At 47.8% G+C, this 27,572-nt stretch overlaps 2 protein-coding genes across 2 annotated transcripts in view; one reads left to right on the top strand and one right to left on the bottom strand.

Moving 5' to 3' along the window:
• Nucleotides 1-17,277, bottom strand: part of MAP2K4 (mitogen-activated protein kinase kinase 4) — a 62,477-nt gene extending 45,200 nt beyond the window's left edge. Inside the window, exon 1 of the mRNA XM_058817198.1 lies at nt 17,108-17,277. Within this exon, the coding sequence (XP_058673181.1) occupies nt 17,108-17,201 (94 nt within the window). The 5' untranslated portion in view covers nt 17,202-17,277. The remainder of the gene's footprint in view (nt 1-17,107) is intronic.
• Nucleotides 17,278-22,672: 5,395 nt separating this feature from the next.
• TMEM220 (transmembrane protein 220) lies at nt 22,673-27,345 on the top strand. The gene is made up of 6 exons (XM_058817457.1): nt 22,673-22,744; nt 22,849-22,878; nt 23,677-23,737; nt 24,805-24,928; nt 25,735-25,794; nt 26,834-27,345. The coding sequence occupies exons 1-6, from the start codon at nt 22,673-22,675 to the stop codon at nt 26,964-26,966; spliced, it is 480 nt and encodes a 159-aa protein (XP_058673440.1). The 3' UTR covers nt 26,967-27,345.
• Nucleotides 27,346-27,572: the final 227 nt, after the last annotated feature.

Below are 27,572 nucleotides of genomic sequence, written 5' to 3'. Positions count from 1 at the left end.
CACAATCATTGAATAAGAAATCCTCCAGAGGCAGGGGAATAAGAATAGTTTCATGTTGCCTGTCAGCAACTAGTTAAATAACTAGAAAGAGAAATAAAGATAAGCAGATAAAGTGTATGTGTGAAAATGTTCAAGCTGCACTAACATGTACAAATAAAATTTTGGAAACAACCTGTACTATAGTGAGGAGACCCATACTGGAATGGGCTTTTAACAGCTTCAGACTCTCTTGAGGAGAGACAATGCTCTGACCCCAGCACTGGGCTGCTTTTCCACTTAACCACTATTTCCACAAGCAATAATCCTTTGCACAATGCAAGCATAGCAGATCTTCATGTCTGAATCCCAAATTTCCTAATATATAGAGTTTTGGGGTTATTTTCCAAATACTACCAGCCTGACATCTATGCATAACTAAAAATACACTGAGCCAATTTTCCAAGTTTGGATCTGCTTCACACGAACTGGTCTGTTGCTTGTGAGTGCCCATGTGTGCTGCTCTGAACAACTGATCAGTATCTTCACAGCCTCAGAGAGGAACTGAGCCCTCCTGAAAACCTGGTCTCACCTGCAAGGTTCTTTCTGCACAGTTACACTGGGAAAGATTTTGATCTGGATCTTAAGAACACCTTGGAACACAAGGTACCAATGGGCATTTTTGCTTAGTTCTGCTGAATTATAATGGATGTGTGTAGAGTTGCTTAAGCAAGAAATTAAATTGCAAAATTAGAGAGTATATAAAGCTTTCAAATATCTTTGAAAGCACTTGGTTGGAGAACTTTTAGACACTAAATTCAAGGCAAGCTTTAGAAGTGGCATGTGTAGATAGGTCTATCTGATCTATTTCTGTACTTCGTACTTCTGCAGTCTGGATTTCAGAAAAAAAAAGTTCTAATTCCAGGGCTAAGGACTATATCCAAAGACAAAGAGCCTAAGAACAGCTGTAATGGTCCATCTAGCACATCATCTTGCTCTCCATCACAGCACAAGATAGCAATGAAAAGAGTGATAAGCGAAGCTACAACATCCTTCCTTCAGCTATTCTTTCATCCTCCAACCACTTCCAGCCCAAGGTCCTCCTCAATCAGCCATGGCATCTCTGTATTTAATGACTGTGGCTGGGTTTCACTTCCCCAGTCCTATCCCATCCTCTTGTTGCTGAGTGTCAGACCCCATCATGCCAGGCTGGCAAGAGCTCACCCAGCTCAACCCAACACTTGATTGAAGCCCTCAGACTCCAAGTCAAGTTCAACAACACAAACCCAACCCAGCAGCTCAGCTATGAGAAGAGACAAAACCTGTCACCTGTACCTGGTGCTCTGTCACCCCCTGCTTTCTCTCCTGGTCACACAGGACCTGCCCTGACACTTGCATTTGGGACACAACCTGAGTTTGTTGAATTTACATCATTGTCCAGCACAGCAGCACAGATCTCTCCATGGCCACACAACAGGTCTGGGTGTTCCCACTGGATTCTTTGCCTCTCTGCAGGTAAGCAGATCCTCAGTGCCACAAGGGATGTGCAGAACCCAGCCCCAGGGTTTGCCCAGCACACCTCCACCATGGCCAGGGTGCCCTGCTGCCATTCACAGCTCTCCTCCCAGCACTTGAATTACTCTGCTTTCCAAGGAACTGGAGAGTGGAAAAACGAAGGAAAATTCACATAGCAAGCAATAAAAAAAAACAAAGAAGGGCAAAAAAATCTAAAAAGCTTACTTAAATGAACTTTGGTTCACTTTCATTACTTTGTTCAAACCTTTCCTCATGCTGAAATCCAGCAGAAACACCCATAGGCCAGTTATTTCTCAACACCAAAATAACTTAATGAACACTCAGAGGCTTTGTTAAACATCACACCACAGCTCTGTGAACATCAGCTTTTTGGGCTGATTTTTTTCTTACAAAAAAAAAAAAAAAAAATCTTGTGCACTCATAAAAATGTCTTGTGAAGCATTCAGTACAAATTAGCAACACCCTGTAGCAGGACAAGCACAGGAAAGAACCCCTGATTCCCACTGCTGAGACATGTCAGGCATTGTGATGTTTCCAACAGAATTTTCAGCTTTAACAGCTTGGCAGCATCAAACCCTCTTCAGAAAGACACACGGTGATGGCACTCCTGGCCAACATTGTCATTCAAGTGACACAAGACACAATGCCAGGAATGCTCTGCTGCTGTGCTGGAAGGAGTGAAGGCAGCAGGTACCAAAGCTCTCGCAGGGCTCCACTGCAGGCTGGAGTCAATCAGGGATTTGGGCACAGGCTGTTGCCTTCAGGAGCCTGGCAGATTGACAGAGCAGCCTCCAACAGCTGGCTGCTCCCAACAGTGCTGTGGGTATTTACTTAGGTGGCAGAAAATCATCACTTTCTTGCTAGTGAACATAATACTGAAGTGTGACAACAATGAAACTTCTTCCTGAAGGAAGAACTGCACAGATGGACACAACAGCTCTGACTCCAAACCAACAGCCAAGGGATCTGCAGCAAGACATTTCTGCAGCAATGAGCAACAGACTGGCTTTGGAGCATCAGCTGATGCAGCTCTAGACAAACACCTTGCACCCTATCTGTGAAGTGAGAACAGATCTAAAAAAAACAAATAATATTTTAAATAAAGACCTTAATACAACCATTCCTGATGCAAGCAAACACTGCAGAAAGTGAAAGTAGAGAAATGAGAAGCTGCAATCACGTTACCTGTGGAGCAGGAAGCTGAGGGTTTTGTGGTTTTCCTTTTCTGTGTGGTTCCAGATGAGTAAAACCCCAGTGTTCCCAGCCAGGACAAACCCAAGCCTCTGCAGAGCTTGGCTCCAGCACATGGATCACAGTCAGGAGCTGAAATTGCTGTAGAGAGCTCTGCTCTCCTTCCACCACCCAGCTGAAAGGGTTCTGCTCCCCCAAAGGACACACAAACCCTTTATTTCCACAGCAGGGGAACTCCTGCTGCCTTTTTATTGCTACAGTTTTTATAACTGAAAAAAAGAGTGCTTTTTATACTTCGTGTTTATCTTGCAGCACTATTAACAGGCCCTGACCATAAGACTGGGATCTTGCTGTGAAATTTAATGAAATTACATTGGCAAAGGACCTTCACATCAAAGTCTGGGAAATAAATTTCAAACAGTTTTGAGGTTTGCAACCCTGATAGAAAAAAGAGAGGAGTCCCTGACCCTTTCATTTTCTTTATACAGACTTGTCAGCAAAACACAAATGGGAAGGATCTACCCCTGGGAACAGCCCTTCCCACATCCAGGGCAGAGCTGGGCACAGGCAGGAGCCCAACACACAGAAAATGGGACTGGCCTGGGCTGCTGTCTGGCAAGGAATGCCATGGGACAGGGATCTGAGCCATGGGAAGCTCAGCTCTGCATCCTGCTGCTCTGCAGAGCTGCATCCCAGCGCACAGCAGAGGCTGCAAGCTGAAAGCTGCTCCCTTTGGGCCAGCAGCAAGTCAGTTCCATTGCATATTTCCCCCCTCATTTCACCATTTATTAACACCCTGACTGCTTACTGTCAGGGTCTCCCAAATCTAGGTTAGCAGAACACCAACACACCTCTGCCTCACCTGACAGCGCAGTTTTGCTGAATTATTCACTAAGGCAAAGCTGCCATCCTGAACTGACACTTGCTGCTGTTTTCCCATGAAAGGGCTGCAGAGCACTGGGGATCAAATCCTGCCACTTCTCAATGGCTTACAAGAGAAATTCAGAAACCTGTGTTACATTCCTTTCATTCACAACAAGCAGAGGATGTGGAAAGCATCTCTCTCCAGTAAAACCCTTTGATCTTCCAGCACAGAGAACAGCAACTGCCTTTTCCTTCTCAGCACAAAATAACCCCTACCTTCCAATTAAAGATGTTCTTCTTGAGGAAAAGAGGTGGAGGAACAGCAGAATCCATCAGTTAACAGGTATGTGCCAGCCTGTGCCAGGTCCAGGCCAGACCCCTCCTGCCCTAAGTGCCACCAGTTTCATCATCAACAATTACCAAGCACTGACTGAGTACTTGAAAAAATAAATTAACACCCAATTCCTGCCACAGAGCTCTAGCTTGCAAAAGAGGTTTGAAATTTCAGCTTCAAACATCAAGTTTCCTAAATATCTGTACATCCTGAGCTAATAGAAAGCTATTAAAAATAAATAGATGCTTTCCAACTCTGTCCTAGGGGAGCCATTCTGACACATGGGCTCACTCTGGGCTGGAACTCTGAAGCATAGCTCCTTTTCAGCTCCTCCACGACAGAAAAACACCAGTCTGTGAAAAGTAATGGACAACAAAAGATTTTCTATATACAGCATCTCAGAAGAATGTCTCTGAACAGCAATCACAAGATATACTGAGATAAAAAATACTGTTTAAAAAGCATTAACAATTATCTCTTCAGATATTAGAATTGCTGCAACAAATTTGCGTATGGAGCAAAAACAAAAAAATCTTTACGTTAATTGAAAGAAGTGCAAAGGCACAAGATTTCTACAATTCAGATTTACATTAAAAAAAAAAAAAAAAAAAAAAACAACCAAGAAGTAAAATAAACAGTGCTACCCTTATGTCACAGGCAAAGCAGAAGGCACAGATCTACCTCAACAACTGGTGACCTTTTAAGAAATCTTAATTAATTTTTGCTACACCAGCAATGTGAGAAACAGTTGCTCTCTCAGGAGCAGAATGGAATATCTGGTTAGCTGCAAGAAAAAGCAAATTTTCAGTACCAATATTGATAAAAAAGCAAGGATAATGCTAAAAAAAGGCATAGCTTTCTCATTTTGTGCTCTGGCACAGAAGCTTCTTTGAAAGCCTAAAGTAAAAGACTATTTCTCATCCATTCACTCAAAGGAGAGCACCAGCATTAAGAATCTCCTTTTATCTTTCAACATTTACTCTAAAAATCATTTCAAAAATTGATTTTTTTGATCAAACTTTAGGCTGCACTGCTTTGAATATACAGAGCAGTCCCATCATCAGGACCCAGGGAACAAACACTGGCATCTGGCAGGAAAGGAGAGGACACGGGTACCATCTGAAGTAACAAACTTTAAGCCTGAAGAGATTGTTTTATTCCCAGAAAGCTGAAAGTTTGCAGCAAATCTGCCCATATTAAACAATATTTTAAAACAGATGGTCCAGCTGCTCATGCCCAGGCAGTTTCTCAGAGAAGCCCAGATATCCAGCACTGCCACCACAGCAAATGACCAGACCTGGGGGCGCACAGCATTCCACACTTTCATCAGAGACACCTGCCCAGAGCAGGGGAGGATACATATGAGGAATTTTGAGAAATTCAGGTGCTGCCAATGACAGTTCACCTGTACAACAGCAACCTGGGCAAGCAGCACTGCCTGCAGTCCCCTCTGCACCCTCACCAGCAGCCAAGCCAGACTCACAGAATGCCAAAACTGGGTGAGAAAACTTTAAAGACCATCTCATTCCACTCCCTGCCATGGCAGGGACACCTCCTACTATCCCAGGTTGCTCCAAGCTCCATCCAACCTGGTCTTGGGCACTGTTAGGGATCCAGGGGCATCCACACCTGCTCTGGGCAGCCTGTGCCAGGGCTTCATCACCCTTATAGGGAATAATTTCCCTTTTCCATTTTCATTTCAATTATTCCCTATAAGGGGAATTTTCATTTCCCTTATAGGGAATAATTTCTTACCAAGCAAAAAATTTCTTCCCAATCACAGAGAGATCACACCAGATAACCACACTACAGATCTGGGTACAGATCCCTTGCTTGATATAAGGGGCAGGTCATGGCAAAGCTCCCAGTCTGAGCAGTGACAAGGACCCGAGCCACCAACATTTGGAAGAGGCAGGTGTGATCCAGCAGGCTCTGGGATGCAGGCACTACAGCAATGTGCATGAGGAATTTAGCACCACTGCACTCTCAGGAAGCAGCAACCTTGCTGTTTACCCTTTTACTAGGGTAAATAACCAGGAGCAAACACAAAATTGCGCTGCTAGAGAAATAAGCACCATAAAATCTCTCCATAAAAATTCCCCAAGTGCAGTGGATTTTGAAAGTCTGTGTAAAAAAGCTCTCCTGGTGTGCAGAGGGCAGGCGGGCCCTGAGTCCGGAAGGAGCCTGAGAGTCTGCCCAGCTAATCCCCTGCTCTCACTGGGTAACAGAAGACCGCTGCAAAAATACCAGACAGTAGCCCCAACTCTGATCCAGCTATCTTCTTCCCTTGCCCTTGTCCCCATTAACTCCTTCTCCCTCCAAGCTTCCAGGAGGAAACCCTGCATACAAACTGACTGTCCCACATAGTGCACCAGCCCTGCAGACAAACTGACTGTCCCACACAACAGCACCAGGAGTCCCCTCCTGGCTCCTGCAAGGTGTCCCAGCACCACAAAGAAGTTTTCCACCTTTGCAGAGCCAGCCCTGCTGCCTGCCTGTTCCCTGCTCACCACAATGGTTTATGGTGCTCAACTTCTCCATGACAGCAGGGCTCCCGAGCTTTTGCTGAGAAGGTGGGAGCTGCATGACTTTGTGTCAGTGATGCAAGAGTCATCTCTGCTCGCGGCACCAGCACAGCTTCACTCTGCTCCTGGTGCTGCTGCTCTCAGAGGCATCTGAGAAGGGGGGAAGCTGAGGTATATCAACCTGGCTTTGCTGCCCATGTTTTCTGCTCCATGCAAGACCATCAACAAAGCCCAGAGACAATGTGAACTCCAAAGATACCCCAAATAACATCCCATCAGTGGGAACAGAGCACCCACATGCTGGAAAGGAGAGAGGAGATGGTTCCTTGCCTAGCCCAAGGCACACCAGGGCAGGAATTTCATCATACCCTAAAACACCTCTGAGACACAGGCACTACAGAGGGAGCAGCACATGCATGCTGAAGATGCCAGAGCAGCAGCTACACAGGTGCCATGAAATCACCAAGGTGTGGCAACAGGAAGAGTATTATCAGCTAATGACTGAAATCCTCTACTGAAAGCCAAGAGTCCTAACTGTCTTTAAGGAGGAGTCTGATATGCTTATGCATGAGGTAAAAAGGAGTAACTAGTGGAGACAAAATATTAAACTTGTCATAGGAATCCCAGGGCACCCAGCCTGCCAGTTCCCTTAGCAGGGGATAAGGGCATTAGCTGGTCTCCGGCTGGTCCCAGCAGAATGTGTGTGTGCCCATGCAGTGCAGACACAATTCTTCCACTGTGCTGCTATATGTCATTATTTTTCTCTTTTCAAAGAGATTTCCAAAGGTTATTGCATTTCTTTGAGCCCTAACATGGACCAGGTCATATCAAACCCACAGTCATCTAAAACAACTGCAATACTTGGGACTGAATCATCAAGGTTGGAAGAGCACTCAATTTCCTTCTGGCACAAGTCAATGCTCCTGCTGGGCAGCAAAGCAGCAGCAACTACTGAAGCCTGGATGAAGATGACCCAAACTTCCTCTTTACCAGCTCAGCTGCCATGGAGCAACCTGTGCTGGCTGCTAAACCCAAAACTCTTGAACACAATGCTGGAGGGACAGGAAGATTACAACCCCAGCATTATTACACCCTCCATTTCTGCATTGCTCAACAGCAAGGACATCAAGCTGTTGAAGAATGCTGTCACAAAGCACTATCTGTGTTTGGTTTGGGTCCCAAGGAGTCAGGACATGCCAGCCCAGGATTATTCTGAGAACACTGGCCAGTCAGAGCTCTGCTGCTGAAGTCAGAGTACCACTCAGCTCTGGAGAGAAACCCTGCACAAACCTTCCCAGAAAGCTGTTATTTACTACGTGGAAACAACACTGTGGACAAGTGGCTGCTGGACTGTGTCCCAGGTGCTGTGAGAGCAGCACAGTGCCCTGCTATGGGGCAGGGTGCCACTCAGACTTTTGGCAGCTCATGGTGAAGCAGGGTTCCTGCTGCCAGTTCAGTTCCAGGCTCCCATTCAAGTCAGCCCTGACTAAAGCCGGTCTATATTAAAGCAAATTACCAGACCTAGAAACATTACAGGGCTTCATTGAAATTCACACATTCTTCATTTCCCGTATTTTTGTAGGGCAGGCAAAAAGCATCCATACTAACAAATCAGACTGGGGATTTCTTCAACTCACAGAAGATTCCAAATGACGGCCCTGATGGGGAAGCCAGGACCCTCCAGACAGACACACATGGGCCTCAGACACCAGCTCCCACCACTCCTGTCTCAATCTCTGCCACTTCCACACTTGCTGACAAGATCCTTCTCCCATGTGCTCAGCTGCAGTCCTCATCAGCAGGATCAGCAGGGATGAAACCACAGAAACAGGCCAGAGAGTAAATTTTTGTTCTTAGCCCCATGATATCTAGCACTGATACACAGTGGCAAAACTTAACCCATAAAAAGCCTATCTGGCTACTTATGACTCTGGCATAACCAGCTGGGCAGATAAGCTCCAGGCTATTACTCTCAAAAAGAAATACATTAATTAGAAATACATTTTAAAATAGATTTTGCATTTCCAGGAGAATGCTGGCAGGCTTGTTCAGATATTCCACAACATGTGGCTCCAGTGCAGAAAGAACTGCCAAGCTGCTGCTTAAAACAGCACATATCTAAACCTTTGCATCCAACCCTCTCTTCTTCCAGCAGAAGTCTGAGCTCATTCACAACTCCTCTGTGTAAACTTGCATACTAACTTACACCTTAGTGTCACACTTTCTAGTGACAACAGCTGGGCTAGATCAGATCAGAAAGCTGACCTCTTCCTCAAATCACAAAGCAAACCAGCTCTAAAAGCTGACATGCAAATAATAGCCCACTTTCCACACACTGATTGTTGCAGCTACCCAAGGCAAAAAGGACCTTGAAGAACATCTCTTCATCTCCTGGCCAGCATTGCACAAAGCCATTCTGACCATCCTCCCCCTTGCTACTTTCTGCCCATGCAGGTTTCTGAGTGGGACAAGGGAAAACAAGAGGGTAGCAAAGGTAGGATGAGGTTTCCAGAGTATGGCATAAGGCCAAGTCCTGAACTGAGTGCTCAGGAGAGGAACTGGTCTCTACAGGAAAACTCCGACATGGCCCCACTGCTCCCCAAAGAGATTTCCAAACGCACCGCTTTCATCTTAGTCCACAACCCCTCCCAGGTCAAACAACACAGCCATATGTTTTTAAAGGAAACTGTTTTATCTCTGTCCACAAACCTCTTCAAAGTACAAACACTTTGCTTGATGGTCCAAAAGCAAAGTGATAGCTAATTCACTTCAGAGACCCACTTCCAGAGAATTAGGTCCAAAGCAAACCACACAACCCTTCTGGTCCACAGAAAAAAAAAAAAAAAAAGCCTAGAAAAAAAGGGATAAAGGATAAACTCCCATTCAGCTCAGCTGTCTGCTCCCAACAGCTGTCCTCCTTACGCCACAGGGCATCTCCCGAAGCACCTCAGAAAGATCGGATAAATTATTCAAAACACAGACTAATTCCTGGTGCTTGGACTCTTTGTTTGCTCCAGGACCAGCAGAGCTGTCTGCTTCCTGGAGGGCTCGCCCTGCCTCCAGTAAAGGCTTTGATTTGCAGAAGAGGAACTCAATTTAGCAGCTAATAAATACACAATTTGTGCAATACACATACTCGCATCTCCCTTGATGCTCATACCCACTGAACACTGTCACTGTAGCGCCCATGTGCACCGCAGGTCAGCTCACCTGAGAGGAGAAACAGGAGAGGAATGGGCACTGATACTTGGCAACACCGTGCTGTGTTGTGTTTCCTCACTAACAGCAATAGCAGAGATCTCGGCACCCAGGGTACAGCCTGAGGTGTCAAGGTCACACATTTTTGAAGATGCTCTGCAGCATCACATGATACTCCTGATGCAAATCCAGGCCAATGATACCTCACATGCCTCGCAAAGGATCTGTGCAGGCATGGAGCAGGCACCCCACAGGGCTGCAGAGAGCTCCACTGCAACTGTGCTTAAACAAACCTATGACATCTGATAAAAATCACGTTTGCACCTTTCCACCTAACCACGAGGAGACACAGACATGTTACACCTGCATGAACTGCAGGACTCATCTCGAAGAAACAGCCACCTAAGCAGACCAGGAATGCACACCATGGGGAGCTTCAAGATCTAAAGCTTCCCTTCAAACAAAAGCAAAAACAGTAAGATTGCAGATGGCCATAAAAACCAGACTAATGTAGCATAAAATAAAAGTTTAGAACCAAAGTCAGCACCACAGACTGTCCAAAACACCAGCTCCAAAATGCAAATGCTCAGGCTGACAAAGCTTCACTGCTGAGGCAGAGCAAGTTTTCAATTCTCCCTTCCCTCCTTATCATTATTTCCAAATGTATTTTGGCTGCCAAAGTTTATCAGTCTTCTTTTACATACTTTGGTTTAAAACACATCTCTGCTGTCCTCTGGGTGCTCTGAGTTTATCATATTAAATCCCAGGAGTTGGTTCAAGTCTCTCCTACTGCAATTCTCCCTGCAGTCTATCCTTCCCTTCAGCTTCTCAGGAAAAAGGCCAATTCACTCAGACACAGCTCCAAAGAGGGAAAACGGGTCCTGAGCTGGGACCATGCATGAGGCAAGGGGACAAACATGGTCCAACACGGGACATGCCTACAAGGTGAACAAACAGATGTTTATGTTAAAGGTACATGTATATAAAAGGTCCATTCATCCAGCTTGTGCAGTCAGTTAAGTGCTGGTAGCACAGGAGCACCCCTTTGACAGGCTGTCACATGAGGTGTCACCTGCAGTGGCAGTTTTCCAAGCATCGCATATACAGTTTACATAAATCCACCTAACAAACCTCAGCAAGAGACCTGTAACTGAGATAACTTGTCCAACAACTCAGCAGCAGTACAAAGACGTGGGTGGGGGTAGAAAACAGGGTGCAGAGTCACAGCAAAAATTATTTTGTCTTGTTCAGACACTAACATAACCATGAGTAAAAAAAAAAGGTCCAAGGCTGCACAAATCCTTCCTGCAATCCTGTCCCAGGAGAATGGGATGAAACCCACTCTCCCTGCATTTCACATTTTATGAACAATGGCTTAACCCCTCAGCACCTCCAGGATAACTCTGAGCACTTTCCTTCTCTTTGATTTGGATAATCAAGCATTTCAATATTTTGACAGCCAAGTCAGTGCCAACTGCAAGGGGTGAGCCTCAAACTCATGTTGCAGACATCCTCCACATCAGAGGGACAAAGAACATGCAATAGCTGTTCCATTCTCGGCCTAGCAGACACAGTATTCAACTTATCTATGAGCTGAACTGAAGAAACACAGGTGAACTGTCTCTCTCCAGGGATTTACCATAACTATTGCACATTCAGTAAACCAGCAACAGTAACACACCTTTTTGAAAGACATTTTTCCGTGCTCAACAAGCACTGTACTGTCATTTACCCCTTGCTCACACATCCCTTCTGCAATCAAACAAATCCACAACATGAAAAGAAACCTGAGTACCCAGAAGACAGACAAAAGCCCTTTGCAGGGAACACCAGCAGCCTGGAATAACACAGTGCAAGATTCACATTACTGAAGGCATTGACCAAAGGAGAAGCAGTAGAACTGCAAAGGCAGAACCAAAACCAGAAATCAACCAAACTGATATAAAAACAGTTTAAAAATGCATTAACTCTTAGGCAAATAGACTTAAATACACAGATTCTTTTGAATGAGTGTCATTGGAGGAACTCAGTTTCTCAATGCAGAAGAGATGTTACAGCCCAGCAACCATAAATGACCAGCATCATCAAAGGAATCCCCAAGACATTTGTTCATCTCCCAAAAGGCAGCAGACAACACTGCACAATAATACAAGTAATCTATTCTGACCAGAATATCCATGAAGAAGCCAATATTCCAAGGTGATACTTCCTGAACCACAGTGAAAAGGCTCAACTGCCAGTATCAGGCAGGTTTTCCTCAGCCTGCTGCTGCAGCACAGCAATCCTCACCTTTCTGAGTGGATGCTGCAAGTCTGAGTACAAGGCAGAAGGGCAAGACACACATGTACATCTAAGGAGGCAATTAAATGCAATGAAGCCCATTTCAAATGAGGTACATGAGAGCAGGGAACACCACCAGCACCTGCCCAATGCTGCTCCAGATGCCCTCCAGCCTTTAAGACGATGCCAGAAGCATCACATCCATTCAGAGATTTTTATACCTTCTTTATAAACACCACTTCAGTGGAGCCTGGAATGGATATTTGCTGCTAGTTCCTATCCACAGGGCAGAGCACTACACAGACACCCTGCACAGCTTCTTCTCCACACACAGTTTTCCCTTCCAGTCTCTAAAGGCTACAACAGTTAGCCTGCTTCCTCCACCAGGAAGCAGACCTCCACATTTTCTTTCACACAAAATCTTATCAAGCCTAAATCCAACAGAAGACATCCAACTTCAAAGCTGCATGATGCTAAAAAGCTGTTTATGTGTGTTTGATACACAGAGAACTTGATATGGTTACACAAGATTCCTGTAATCAGTGCTTCACTACATACACACAAATTTCATTTCAGGGACTCCTCAACAACATGAAGTTTGGAAAGCACACATTCTGGCTTCTTCGGCTTCCTCACAAAACTCACCTTTCTCTTGCAGGATAACTCTCATTTTGATGGGCAACAGTCACTTCCACACCTCCCGGCTTCCTCAAATCAGCATAAAATAACTGAAAAAACCTCCCAGCATCTGAGGAGACTAACTAGTACTTTTGGGCTGCCCCTTTACCAGGAAAACAGAGATATCAAAACCATCAGTTGATTAAAAGTAAAAGAAAATTGAAACGCAAATGCAAAAACGCAAACGCAAATTGAAACACAAGCTTACGCCAAGACTCAAACACAAAGCAGACAAGGCCATAAGGCCCACACAGGAATAAACTGGGGGCAGAAATGAACTAAAATACACTGATTTGCTCACCTCAAAACTTTTATTGCTCTTAACAAATGCAAATATGTCCAAGTAGACATACACCCATCAATCTGCCAGAGTCAGCCTGCATCAGTGCTGCCTGCTTACACACATGGTTTGATAATTCCACCAAGGGCAAGAGTGGGGAGGGGAGCAGCTCCAGTCACCCCATGCACTCACCAAGGCAGCAAGCAATAGAGGAGGATATGGGAACCATGGAATCTCTTACTGAATTCCCACACTGAGGATCAGTCCAGTTTCAGCAAGCTCACAAATGGTTTCAAGCAATGTTCACTACCCCACTGACACAGTGCACATCACACACCCACATCAAATTCACCTGACCACAGCGGCTGACAGAGTCCATCACAAACATGAACAATTCCTGACCTCTAAAAAAGCCTCCCAGTAGCTTTTTTCTGCCAGAAAAAAAGGTACAGGACAGAGTTTCCTTGTAAATAGGAACTGATCACCCACCTTCAGTAAACCACTGATGTCATGAATGGCACCCAAGGGTAAGAGAGGGGCTCTAGCTCATCTCCTCATGCACTCAGACACCTCCTAACAACCTCCCTGTCCAGGCTCCCTGCCTCATACCCACAAAGGACACTCTCACCAGAGACACACCTCCTCTGATTTTCTGCTAAAATGGCTGGAGTCAGATGAAGAGGGCAAAGACATCAATGAGGGAGCAAATGGGACCACACACACAAAGGGAACTGAGAATCCCAAATTCTGGTCAGGAATTCCCACCCAACACATTTCAGCCATGATGTACACTCTGAGAAGACACACACAGTAGCTCTGCTTTGCTTTTTAACGACACCAGAGCACACCAGGCAGTGAGAGTGAGTATTTGGAGAAGTCCCAGTTGCCTCCAGTCCTCCTGAATGCCCAATGCAGCTGAGCTGATTCCATAATCATCAGTTATAAGTGGTTCCAGTTCCTCTTTGGCACTGTAGTTAGGATGAGTGACTCCACAGGTTTTAATTAGAATCAAAATTCTCCCTATGCCTTGGAATAAACTACATTTCTAGATTTCATACCACCTTTCTTCAAATTATCATTTTCTGAGTAATGTTAGCAGTAATGACTATTACTAATTTTGGCAATGAGAGAAACACAAAATTGCTCCAATTACAATTTGGGTACTGGTTTTTCCTTAAATCACTGTCAAAGGCATCCTACTTCCCACAGAATCTGTTTCCTCCACAAAACATCCAGGACACTAAATACTCAGGACTGTTCCTGAACTCTAACATTAAACATGAGTAAGAACAACTTCACCACCCATCACCAGCATTGGACAAACTTCATTTAGTGTGCACGCAACAGACATTTAAAAAATTATGGAATAGAATCTATTTTAATACTCAGAATTCCAGCTCTCCTTTGTCACCAAGCTGTGCCATGAACACAACACCATTGCACTGGCCAGGGGATTCTTTGGAAATAAAAAAGGTCCAGGTCCTTTGGCATGGGCAGCTGATCCAGGTAGCCAAGAGAAGACATGAGAGTGAAGCTGGGACATGCAGAATAAGGGTGAATAATAACAAGGTCTAAAGCAACTCCTTGCTTGGTCATCAGGCTTGAGAGCCATGGCTGCACAGTGAGCCCAGCACAAGGGCAGTGTCCCTTCACTTCTGCATTGTCACCTGGAGGACTTCAGCCTGTGTGAATCAAAAATCCTGTAGGATACAGAATTAAAACCAAAACTGGGTGGCCTGCAGAGACCTTCTGGATCTGCTGCCCTTGCCCTGGACATCAATTTCTCTGAAGACTCCTCCCCTGTACCACCATCCTCACAACTCTTCCCTGCTCCCAGGCCTGACAGCTGACACTCCTTATAAAATTGCCAGCCTTGACATCAACACAGAAACCTCCTGCAAGGGATTCTCACCTCAGGTGAGCTTTCCCAAGCACATGGCCTCTGGGCAAGGTCTCCAAAAGCAACAGGCTGCTGTCCAGGGGAGCACTGTCACAGCCCTTTGGCACAGGAGTTCCACCCTCTCCAACTCCCACCTCCTTCAAAAAAGCAGTTGCACAAGCCAGGTCCGAGTGTTTGTGGCTGAAAATTAACTGAGCAAAACTTTTTTTTTTTTAAATATAATTACTTGTTTCCAGCGTAATGACTTCCCTGCTCCACCTTGTCATGCTGTTTAAGCCAATTAAATCGACACTGATGCAGTCCTACCTACGCTTCTCCCCACACAGCAATGCATTCCTGCACCTCCCTTGCTCCAGTGCCTGCCCAGCCCCACCACAAGCACAAGCTGGGCTTCCCAACTGCTCAACACTTTTGTGGGGGTTTTCTTCGTCCAGCTCAGCTTGCCTTGGCATCAACAGGAACTCGTGTTGTGGGCAAGGGCACTGTGCATCTTGGAGAGCAGCCAGAGCCGCCCAGCAGCCTGTACACCACCTGCAGCCATATCCAGCCCCTTCCCATCCCACCCAGGTGCTGTGGCAGCTCAGCTTCTCAGTTTCTTGCATGTTCCAGGAACATCACAGTCACAACAACCTGCTGCTCCAGAGCCCAGCCAGGATTCCACACACAGCTCCTCCTGGGACAGCTTCTTGCAAGAACCATCCCAGTCACAGCAACCTGCTGCTCCAGAGCCCAGCCAGGATCCCACACACAGCTCCTCCTGGGACACCTGAACACTCACCTGTTAGGGAAAGCCACCAGCACTTGGGCATCATCACACTAGCCCATGGTCCTGAATCCATATTTAAACAGCCACCCTAACCAGCTACAGCAGAACCAAGTGCCCTTCTTCCAGTGGACACAGCATGCAGATGCTGCATCACCACAAGCTCATAGGGCATCACAGGTGCCAGGGTGCAAAACCAACTCTCAGCCTTGGAACATACAGGTGATTCAGAGGAACAACTCAAATATGAGAAATGGGTCAGGTGGAAATACAATAGGCAACTCTGACAGTTTTAACTGCACTACAAGAACGAAGCTTGTTCTTATTAAATCACAACTGCTTCAGCATATTATGGTAAAGTTTTTAATCCATGCATTTAATGCACAAAGCCTGGGATTCAGGTTTTTGAAAGATGCATTACACTACCTTGACAAGGCCCAAAAGGTACCCAATCCTTCGTGCAGAGGAAGCTACAAGGAGCCAAAATTCACCTTTTTACTCCAAATATACCAAGCTCTTCAGTTGAACCATCAGTTCTCTGCCCAAACAAGTCCCCACCAGTCTCAGCACAGTCCATACCAAGGCCAACACAGAATACAGCAAATAACAGTGACAAACATTATTTCACAACAGTACCCACACTTCTGTCACAGAGAGAGCAACCTTTCTGTTTCCTGGTCCCAAAACAGGGTAAACTGTTTCTTTAATATAACCATCACTGTATTTAATTTAAACAAACAAACGAACTAGCACTGTGCCACCTCAGCCTAATAAGGCCTAAAATCTTTTTCAAGCACAGAGTACATTTCAGTGCTTTAACTTTAAAGGAGAAACTCAAAGGGTTTGCTGAGGCCTTTCTGAAAAACAAATATCCACCGTTTTTGCAAGGCTGCTCAACCATCAACAAGTGCCGGTGGAAACCAACACGACCCGCCGCAGCACTGTAAATTTCCATCGGAACGGAACGAAACTGAATGAAACTGAACGGCAAGTTCGCGCTGAACTGATTCCACTTAGACGTTCGTCTCGAGAGAAGCCCAGAGCGGAGGCGGAGGGCCGGGCTGGCCGGGGCAGTGCCGCGGTGCCGCAGCCCCGGCCCGGCCGCCCCGCGGGGCTCCTGCGGGCACGGGCCGCCCCCAGCGCGCTTGGCTCCGGCCGGCGCCCCCGGGGATGCTGCTGCAGCCGCGGCCTGCACCGCTCACCCCGAGCGGCCGCACAACCGTTCCCCGCCGGGAGAGGCCGGAGCCGCGTCCAGCCCGGCCTTTGTCCCGGCGGCCGGGGCCGAGCTCCGGGCAGGCCCTGCGCCCCGGCAGCCCCGGCGAGCAGGGCTAGGGCCGCGCTTCCTCCCGCCGAGCGCGCCGGGCGCGGCCAGGCCGCCAGCGGGACAGGCCCGGAGCGCGGCCGCCGGGGTCGGGCCGAGCCGGGGCCGGGGATTCCCGCGGGCAGCGCCGCTGCACAGCCGCGGCCCAGCGCGGGGGGCGCGAACGGCAGCGCCCGGGGGTCCCCGCGGCCCGGGCAGGGCGAGACCTGCGGCGGCTCCGGCCCGGCACGGCCCCGCGCTGCCCGGGCCGGCGGTGCTTACCCTGCATGCTGCTGCTGCTGCTGCTGCCGGCGGCGCCCGGGCCGGGCCCGCTCCCGCTCCCCCCGGAGCCGCCGCTGGGGCTGGGAGTCGCCATTGTGCGCGGAGCGGGAGCAGCGGCGGCGGCGCTGCGCAGGGCCCTCCCCGGCAGGGCAGGACACACGGCCCCGCCGCCCGTCCGCCCCCGGCTGGGGCCGCGAAACCCCTCCCCGCCGGGGCCCCGCGCCTGCGGCACCGCTGCGGCGGGGCGGAGGCGGCGCTGCCTCCCGCGGGGGGACGGGGCATCCCCGGGCGGTGCTGCGGGTCCGCTCCCGCGGGCCGGGGGGCACCGCCCGCGGGGGACCCCGCACCGCGCTCGGCCCCGCCAGCCCCTCGGCCGGCGGTGCCCGGACATCTGCTGGCCTGTCTCGCATCCCCGCAGCCGGCCCGAGCGGCTTTAGAGCATTCCTCATCTTCACCCTGGGGTTAGGGCTTCTCCCACACAGGCAGCCCCTTGCAAACTTCTCCCGACTCTTCGGGACCACAGGGCACAACTCCGTGCCGTGCTTCCCCGGACACCCAGGGCATCAGCCTCTTCCTGCCACCATCAGTCTGCCCCTCATTTGCTTTCTTCTCTTGGTCGCTGCTGTTCATGGCAGCACATGGTTTCTGACCATTCCTCCACACTCCTAGTCATAGGGGCAGCACATGCTCGGAATTAGAGCAGTGAAATTGCTGCCTCAATTTTGCTGTGGTCCCTCTCCAGCCTGCTGCATGACATAGGGGAGTCCCTTCACCTAAAAGGAGGCCTTGTGTCCTCATCTTTGTAGTAGAAACAATATGACCCCTTTTATGAATGGAGATGGGCTGAGGAAAGAGCTGGATTAGAAGAATGAAGACTCTTTCCCTGCTCTCCATTGCCCAGGTCACCATGGAGGTGATAATACAGCCCTGAACACACATTGGAAGTGCCTCCAGGAACTGCAAACCATCACCCTTTGTGTTGAGTCCTGACAAAAAAAACATTCCCTTCCCTAGTTCCGTATCTTTGCTTTCTCTTCCCTGTTTTGCTTAAGCCTTCTGTTCTGCATTAACCCCTGAGGGCAGGTCTAGGGCTGGCATCTTGCAGGCTTTGATGCAGAAACCCAGTGCCTCCTGGCAAACACCAACTTCCACTTCTGCTGTGTGCCACCTACATGTGTTTGCTTACGATTAGCTAATGCCATACTTTTCCTTCACTGCAAATCTAGGAGGATCAACAATACCTGTTCTGACATGTTTGTGAAACCTTTCCTTAAAGACCTCCAGTGATGGGGATTGTGCCATTCCCTAGCAATCTGTTCTGGCACACATCCTAACATGATCCAAAAGCCTAACTTCAGGGTTTTTTTAAAATTTCAAATCCTTTATATCCTGCCCTGATCACTATGGCCATAGCCTTCTTCAAAATGACCCCTTGGGCACTTGATGATGTGCAATGATGAACTGCAACGTTTCCCTTCTTGTCCTTGCCTCAGCCTTCTCTTCTACACATTACATCAATTCATTTCCTTCAGCCTTTCTCCATATTTCCTGAGCCTCTCAGCTTCCTCACTGACCTCCTTGGATTTTTTTCCTCTGTCCATCTGCATTTTTTGAAGTACAGCATCCCTAGCTAGGCATGCTATGCTAGCTTGCCTTGGAGGCTACAGCTCACGTGCTCTAGGATGGTGTTTGCCTTTTCCATTGCTGGTGTTCAGTTTGCTCTCCAGTACACTGTAGACTCTTCTTTTTTGGGGAGCAGGAGTGTTTTTTGGGTTGCTGGGGTTTTGGTTTTTTTTTGAAAACTGCATCCACCCAGTTCCCTCACCTGAACCTATGTTGCTCACTGCTCATAAAAGTAATGCTGAGAGTTGTATCTGTTGAATATTGCCCTGTAGATTTTACAGGCCGTTTCTCCATCTGAATCCTTTTGTCTTTGCTGTCCTCAACAATCTGGAGTAATTAGCAGATTTAATAAGGCGATCATGGGTGTTAATCATCTAGGCTGTTAACTGAAGTAATTAAAAAGATCTGGCATCAGAACGGACCCCTGCAAAAATCCTATGAATATGTCCTTCCATTTTGACAAACACTGATAATTAGCACTTGAGGTACAATGATCTCACCAGTTTTACACTCACCCTGCCCTTGTATCTTCTTAAGAAGGGGTCAGGACAGCCAATGTTAAAAACCTTCCTGAAGTCAATAGGTGTGACATCTGTTACTCATCACTTTACTCCTAAAACATTGTGCCACACCAGGACATGAGAATGGTTTGTCTGCATTTTTTCCTGGTGTGCCCTTCTCTCTGCAACCAGAACATCATCCTGGTTTATTCTGTACCATTTACATCATGCCCATATCTTATACTTCCCAACTATGTTATATGCATATATATTCATATAACTCTACATGAGCACAGCTATTATTTCAGTAGTCACTGGCCATCCCCACCAAGATGGATCTGTTCAGTTAGGCCATGGCTGGTGTATCTGGAGCAGTCCATACTCACTGCTCAGGGTAGCTATGACATACAGTGGCATTGTCATTCAACAACAAATATTACATATGAAACTCAACATTACAGGCTGTTCCCACCCAAAAATCAAATCTTCTTGAGGTACGTATCATGTTTCCCTGTCCTTCTGCATTACACACTTGGTGCACCCATGTCCTTGAGCAAAGACAATCTCTGGGATGGGTTTGCCTTTACTTCAAAAATGTGTCCTCTGAAGCTGTTCAATCAGGGAACACAAGGCTGCTCCCATTCTCAGGAAGGTGAGCCACATCCTTCCCTGCTGCTGGCTCCTGACCCACCAGTTAAGGAAATAAACCCAGAGCCCCTTTGGCAATATCAGCTGTGCAACCATGCATTTATCTCCAGATGTCCCCATTGGAATTGCAGTCAGGGTTCTGCAGCCAGGAACTCACCAAAGGCCTTGAACCCTTCACCTGCCCACCCAGAGCCTTTTAATCACCTTTGATCTAATCTGTGACCATTCAGGACACAAGAATGAGGGCCATTATGAAATAGGTCACTGTGATGGGTGACTGTGGCTGTGGTACAGTAAAATCTCTGGTAGAGGCTCCTGGGAAAGGTCCTGACTCAATATCACAGCTTGGCTGCAGGGCCCATCCCTGCTGCCTCTGCTCTTTACAGGTGGAGTTGCCTCAGCGAAGATAAACTCGGGCTGCTCTGGGGTGAGTAGCAGATCCAGAGAGTCATAAAGAGAGAAGATGTTTTGTCTAATATCGAGGAACAAGTAGCTCAAGTTCCACTCAAGGATACTGAATGTTCTTGGCCTCCCTCTCATGGGAGAAGTCAGTATTGCCTCCTGCCGACACAGCCTGCTGTGTTCTGCAGCGGGTGCCGGAGGAAGTGCTGGCTCAGGATAGCTGGTAAAGCTTTAAAGGGAACAGCCCCGACCTTTTCTTTGCGATAAGCGCACCCAGCACTGAAAGACGTTTTTATTTCTAAGACGTGTTACAGCCTGATTGCTTTTGAATCCTATTTAGCTCAACTGGCCAGAGCATGATGCTGACATGAAGGTTGTGGGTGTGATCCCTGTATGGGCCATCCACTCAAGAGCTGGACTCCATGATCCTTATGGGTTCCTTCCAGCTCAGAATGTCCTGTGATTCTGTGAATTAGAGCAATAAAGAACACCACAGTTGCTAAACCAATCCCTCCTTCCAACCATATCCTCAGGAGAGACAGAGGGGCCTTTTGCCTTCCCTTGCTCTTGTGTCACTGAACTTTGGATTCAAGGATTGCCAAGCCTTCCATGCCATGCCTCCCAAGTGCCCATTAGAAGCTGCTTTCTGCCAGCCCAGCCCTCCCTTCCCCTCAGCAGAGTCCTGTCCCACACCACACAGGGCCCTGGATGTGTCTGCGCAGCTGTTCCTCTGCTTCCTTCCCAGTCTCCATCAGCTTCTCCCATCTGCTCTCTCTTCCCTCCTGACTGTGCAGCCCATGAGATGTCAAGGAGCAGCCCAGCCATGACAGAAACTAGGTGGGCTGTGCAAATTTGCACAATAGCTTGTGATCAGACAAATTAAAGATCCAAAGATTCATCACAGATTAATTTTCATATTGAAGATCAGCTAGTATGGTCGGAAAAAATGGGCAGTGACTCATAATTTTGTTTCCCACACAAAGAACTGGTGTGCCTGAAAAGCTTGGCTGCTTTTATTTTCCTATCATATTATGCTAATAATTATTATGCTAATGAAAGTCATGCTCTTACATTCTTCTTACACTTTTATCAACACTGTTGCTTTTTAATCCATGACATTTTCATTTTCTAGCCTGAAATTACTTCCCCTCTGTTAGAAAATACATTCAAGAGCCTATCTTTGACCTGGAAACAAGGCATGAAGGTGATTTATTACTAGAGTTCTGCTTTTTTTTTGAGGTGAGGGATAGGGACTCTCACAAAGACAACTCTTGCTTCTCTGTGGCTTTAAATGCAGTAATTTCATCTCTTGTAACCTGCTCAAGGAAAGACTCAGTTAAAAATAAGATGAGAATGAATCCTCTCCACAAATGTGAGCACGTTTACATGTCCTCCACACAACAATTCAGCAAGACCTGATTCTGTTGGGTGCTGAGGAAACTGTATGAAATTGCTGGGAGACATGATCTCACAGAGGCTTGGTTTTGGTAAATATCACATTTCTACAGGACCCACTTTCAATTCATCACTTATTATCACTTTTCATCATAAATAATCAGAGAACAATGGCACAATGCTATTCTTCTGAACAATATCCTTTTTGGTTCTCCAGACTTCACAAAATGACTGAATCTCTTGAACACAAAACTATTTCTGAACCATTACAAAAATCACAAAGTGGTTTGGGTTGGAAGCTGTTTTAAAACCCATCTCATTTAGCCTCCTGCCATGGCAGGAGCACCTCCCACTGTCCCAGGCTGCTCCAAGCCCTGTTCAACCTGGCCTTGGGGATCCAGGGTCAGCCTCAGCTGCTCTGGGCACCCTGTGCCAGGGCCTGCTCATCCTTGAAATATTGCAGTGCTGCCCGAGATCGGGATCGGGGCCGGGATTGGGATCGGGAGCGGGATTGGGATCGGGATGGATATGGGGATGGGGATAGGGATTGGGATTGGGATGGGGATGTTGATGGGGATCAGGGCCGGGATGGGAATGGGGATGTTGATGGGGATCGGGGAATGGGGGTCGGGGATGGGGGTCGGGGCCGGGTTCGGAATCGGGACTGGGGCCGGGATGGGGATGGGAATTGGGGATGGGTATTGGGGTCGGGATCGGGATCAGTAGCAGGATCGGGAATCGGGGATGGGGATCGGGGCGAGGATCGGGATGGGGGATCGGGATCAGGGCGGGGATCGGGATCGGAATCGGGGATCGGGATTGGGGATCGGGATGGGAGATCGGGATTGGGATGGGGGATCGGAATCGGGATCGGCCCTGGGATCGGGATCGGGGCCGTGGCCCGCCCGCGTCCCGCCCCTCTGTCCGTCCCTCTGTCCGTCCCTCTGTCCGTCCCTCTGTCCGTCCCTCTGTCCGTCCCTTCTGTCCCGCCCCGGCCATGGCGGCGCGGCTGTGGCGGCTCTGCAATCTCCTCATGGCCGCCTTCTTCGGGCTGGCGGCCGCCGTGCAGGTGAGGCCGGGGCTCCCCTCCCGTCCCCTCCGCTCCCCTCCGGCGGAGCGCGGCCCCGGCCAGGCCGGGGGCTGCGGGGTCTCAGTGCGCGCCTCCCGCTGCAGGTGAACGACCCCGACGCGGGGCTGTGGACGGTGAGTACGGGCCGCCCTTCCCTTCCCGTCCCCTTCGGCACCTCCTGCCCAGAGGTCCCAGCCCCGCTCCGCTACGGCCCGTCCGATGCGGGGCTGCCGGAGGAAACGTCCCTGCTCCCAGCTGAGGAGCGGGCAGAGCCGGGAAAGCGATGTCTGTACTGCAGCGACGGCTGGAATCCCACCGTGCTTCCAGGATCTGCCTTGTTTCACCCCAGATCTGGCCCTGCAGAGCATCGCTTGCCTGTGCAGAGCACCCCGAGCCGCTCCCGCTGCTCCTGCCCCGCTGTGCCCGTGGCCCTGGGCTCGCCTTGGGTCTCCAGCGGGAGCCGCCGAGGAACGGGAGCGACCCCGCTCCGGTGCCCGCCCTGCCTCGGGCACTGAGCATTGCCTGGGCTGGGCACTGCGGGTGACAGGGACAGGCTGTGTGTGCGACAGGGGCTGCTGCGTGCCCTGCGGTGTGTGAGCCCCGCTGACAGCGGCACCAAAGGGGACAAAACGCCCCAGCGCGGGTGGAGGGTCTGGGGAGGGTCAGGATTCAGGGAAGGGGCTCTGCAGTGCTTGGTCAGTATTCTGTAAGGCAGGAGCAAGGGCTGGCTGTGGGCTGATGGCCTGGGATTTTGGGTGGTGATGGTGAAGATGGGCACCAGCAATGCCAGGGCATGCTGGAGGGCGAGGGACTGAGATGTGCTCTGTGCCTCTGACAAACTGTGCAAAGGGGAAGAGTGCTGCTGTGGCTGGGCACTTCTGCTTCCTGAGCTTGCTAAGTTTTAATACCGAGTGGATTTATGTCATTAACAGGTTGTCTACTTAGTGCCAGCTGCCCTGACACTGCTTGTCAGCATCAACCCTTCAATAACAGGTATGATACTGGTGTGCAAAACAGGCTCTGCTCAGATTTTGCCCTCAAAAGGTTTTGCTTTTTTTTTTCTTTTTAAGTTGAGTCACAGATTAAAATCAGGCGGTGTAGAAACACATTCTACTACCTTCTGAGGGCAAAAAGGTTCAGAACCTATTTCTAGAGAAGCTGGTCATTGCTTTAGTGCTGGTGGCTGCAGGTGAGGAGAGGAGCCCAGCAGAAAACCCAGTTGCTGGGATGGGCCTGCCTTTGCACCCCAGTTCCAGCTTAAAGCCTTCTAGAACACCTGGGAGCATGCTCTGAACCTGGCTCTGTGCTGACCTTATCAATTGACTTTGTTTCATTGTTGTAAATCTGTTTTTGTTTATCTACCTCATGCAAAAGCAGCTGAGCTTTGCACAGTCCCATGAAAGTGCTAAAGGTCTTGTTCAGTGCCAGGTATTGCATCTGCCCCACAGAGCCATGGGCAGGAACATTCAAAGGCTGTGTTTCCAAAGGTGTGTGTTGTGGGGCCAAGAGCAGTTCAGAGGATCATTCAGATGAGATTTGTTTCAAGTCTTCAGAACATAGTTAAGATTTTTGTATTTAAGATTTTTGTATTTTAATTCAGTGGAAATAATTTTTTAAAAGCCATTTTATATACATAAAATATATAAAGTAACTGCATCTGTTCTGGATGAATACTTATGCTGAATAAACTAAAATCACACTTAAAAAAGAAAACCTTCAGGAGTGCATGGTATTTCACAAATTACACTATTGCAGTCTCTTGGCATTCTGGCCACCTTAAGCACATAAAGTAGCAGCATTCCTAAGTTCAGAACTCATGAGTCTTGAATATTGCTGGGGAGGTTTTAGCTGTTCAATAGAATCTGCATGTTAAACTCATAGTTAGGGTTTTCCTTGTGCCCAGATCTGTGGAAAATAAAGATTATAATAGCACAACTTCTGTAAAACTTCATGTTTATGTAAATTCACCAAGGGGTATTTGCCATTCAGGTCTGTGGAAGACCCAGATGGGTTTACTTCATTCTTCATGATAGTGGTTGACAGTCTGTTTTTTTCTGCAGACAATGGTGTTTGGAGGAATCTCTGTGACCTTCATTCTGCTGGCTGTGTTGTTGGGACCATTGCCTTGGCTTGCTCTTTGTTTGCTTATGCTCAAGGAAACATTTTTCATGAAGAGGAAGGCAGGTAAGCAGTGGGTTTTATATGCCCCTGCCCAAATCCAACTCACCAGGCCATCTCCTCCTGGTGTCACCTTCCAAAACTTTATTTCCTGGGCTGTTGCAGTGAGAGCTGTTGGTCCAGAGGAATCAGACCAAAGAGGAGGGACCATAATGCTCCAAACCAGTGACTGCTTGGGCACAGGGAAGGGAACAGTCATTGCCTCCCTGATTGTAGCAGTTGGATTTACTTGTCTGGCTTTCAGACACCAGGGCACAAGTGCAGTGAAACAGCTTTGTGCTCTTTTCCTGGATCTGAAGGAGTGGTAATGTTTTAGGAACTCTTGAGGCGATACCAAATTCATGTTTATCTGGCATGGGCTGCTGAGTCCTCCAAGGGATTGAGGACAAGGGAGAATTTCTCACCTGGACATTGAGGTGTGTAAAAAGTAGGTGCTTGTAAAGTACTGAAGTGAAGCCCTGGCAGCTACTTCTGTACCTAATCACAGTCTGGAAAACTGGGATGTTGCTTTGCTCTGTTTCAATGAGAGAAATGTGCCTGCTTTGCCTGTGTTAATGAGAAAAATGTACTATGGAATATAAATCCAGCAGTAGAACAAAATGTGGAGGCAGGAATTTCTGCAGCTGTTTAGCTGTCATGTCGATTTGTAGATTTGTGGTGTGAAGCAAAGTTACTCTTTGTAAATACCTTCATAATTCTAGTAACTACTCCAAAGGAGCAGCCACTACTGTTTTGGAGGCAAAATTTGTATTGTAGGAACTTAAACATCTGTTTGTATTATTTTCTGATCTGTTTTTTGTTTGGCTTTTTAGAGAATTGTTTGGTCTGGTGATTATTACAATATGGATGAGTCTTTGTCGCAGTTCAGCAAAGTAAGTTTTATTTTCTCTTTTTTTATAATGCATTCCAATGTTCACATTTAGTGACTAGCTCCTTGAAAACACACAGCTGATTTTGGCAGCTTGTTTTGCTGTTTCATGTGACCCTCTGAACCTTCCAGATGCCCAAGCAGTAGCAGCCTGGAGGATCTTGCACAGATAAATTTGGGTCAGGGGGGAATGTAAGGCTACATGAAGCACTTTTTTTTGTCCCCCTGCCATCATAGGGGAATTTTCCCATTACTTAAGTTGCTTTATTTAATTCCAACTAGTTTCTGTAACCTGAGTTGTCTGAAAATTCTTTGTGCCTCCCCAGAAAAGACTGGTGATACATCCATAGGAGCCCCATTAAATTGGGCAAGGGCTCTCTGCTCTTCCCAGCTGCAGGCTGATGTGATTGTTACGTGGTGGCTGCAGCAGTGGGCAGGGACATCCTGGGCTGTCCCATCATGGTGTGGTCAGCATGACCCCTGTGGTCAGTGCTTGTCCCCTGTGCTGGCACTGCTGAGGCACCTCCAATCCTGGGGTCTGGTTTGAGCACCTCACTTCAAAAAGGACTTTGAGGGACTGGAAGTGAAGGGAACAGAGTTGGGGAAGGGTCTGGAACACCAGGAGTCACCAGGGGAGCTGGGGTGGCTCAGTCTGCAGAAAAGGAGGCTCAGGGGGGAGCTTTTCAGTCTAAAACTCTCTGACAGGAGGGTGCAGCCTGGTAGGGGTGAGGCTCTGCTTCCAGGGAACAGTGACAGGACCACTTGAAACAGCCTCAAGCTGTGCCAGGGGAGGCTGAGATTAGATTCTAGGGAAAATTCCTTCACTGAAAGAGAGGTCAGACATTGGCACAGGCTGCTCATGGAGGTGGTGGAGTCACCATTCCTTGGAAGTGTTCACAAAAAAATCACTGGATGTGGCACTACACTGTAGGGTTTGGTGGGTGTGGTGGTATGCAAAGTTGGACCTGATGATCATGGAGGTCTTTTCCAGCCTCAAAGATTCAGTGATTTGAAGCAGCTCTGTTGGATTTGTTCTGTTACAGGAGTCCCCTGGGAGGAGCTCGTTTGGTTGCTGCAGTTGTTGTTGCCCTGTTCCCCTTTGTTTCGTGGCTGTACATTTATGTGAACAAAGACGTGCGAGAGTCTTGGCCAACACACTGCAAAACTGTGATTTAATGGGATGGGAGAAAGTCTGCAGTGACTATGCTGACCTTATTTGCCTTTGGTTTTGGTGCTTAATGAAAGGTGGGTGTCAGTTTGATAGCACCCAAGAATGCCTGTCTGCTTCCAGCAGTGCCAGCTGAGATTTGGTAAAATGTTGAGGAACACTGTCAAAGCTGAGTGGGGAATTTTTCTACAGAAACTATTCACCTTGCTGCTTCTTACATTTTCCAAACACCATTGATCTAATGTCTGTTCTGATGGTATATTCAGGATATCACTGTAGCCCTGTATTACTCTCCAATCACCTCATAGTTTGGGAAATCTATTCTGTAATGTAAGGAACAAATAGAGCAAATACTGTTTTAATAAATGACTATTTACAGCCATAGAACTTTCAATAATGTGCCTGGATAACCTATTTCAGACTTTTTGAAAAATTGAGCAGTCTGTATTTGTTCTGTGCTAAGATCACATGTAGAATATATCTGAAAAAATATTTTTACTATTAACTGAAAGTCACTGGTTTTACTGAATAATAAACATTATTTTTTATAAGAAAACTCAATGAAAGCCTCCCTATCTTTTATTTTCTGGGAGATGCATATTCAAGCCTGCCAC

Source organism: Ammospiza caudacuta, chromosome 19 (genome assembly GCF_027887145.1).
Source record: "Ammospiza caudacuta isolate bAmmCau1 chromosome 19, bAmmCau1.pri, whole genome shotgun sequence".
Classification (NCBI taxonomy): Eukaryota; Metazoa; Chordata; class Aves; order Passeriformes; family Passerellidae; genus Ammospiza; species Ammospiza caudacuta.
This window is presented reverse-complemented; position numbering and strand designations above follow the sequence as displayed.

Coding starts and splice junctions, on each gene's coding strand:
- TMEM220 (XM_058817457.1), top strand. CDS start 22,673: ATGGCGGCGCGGCTGTGGCGGCTCTGCAATCTCCTCATGGCCGCCTTC. Junction 23,738..24,804: donor CATCAACCCTTCAATAACAG/GTATGATACTGG, acceptor TTTTTTCTGCAG/ACAATGGTGTTTGGAGGAAT. Junction 25,795..26,833: donor CTTTGTCGCAGTTCAGCAAA/GTAAGTTTTATT, acceptor GTTCTGTTACAG/GAGTCCCCTGGGAGGAGCTC.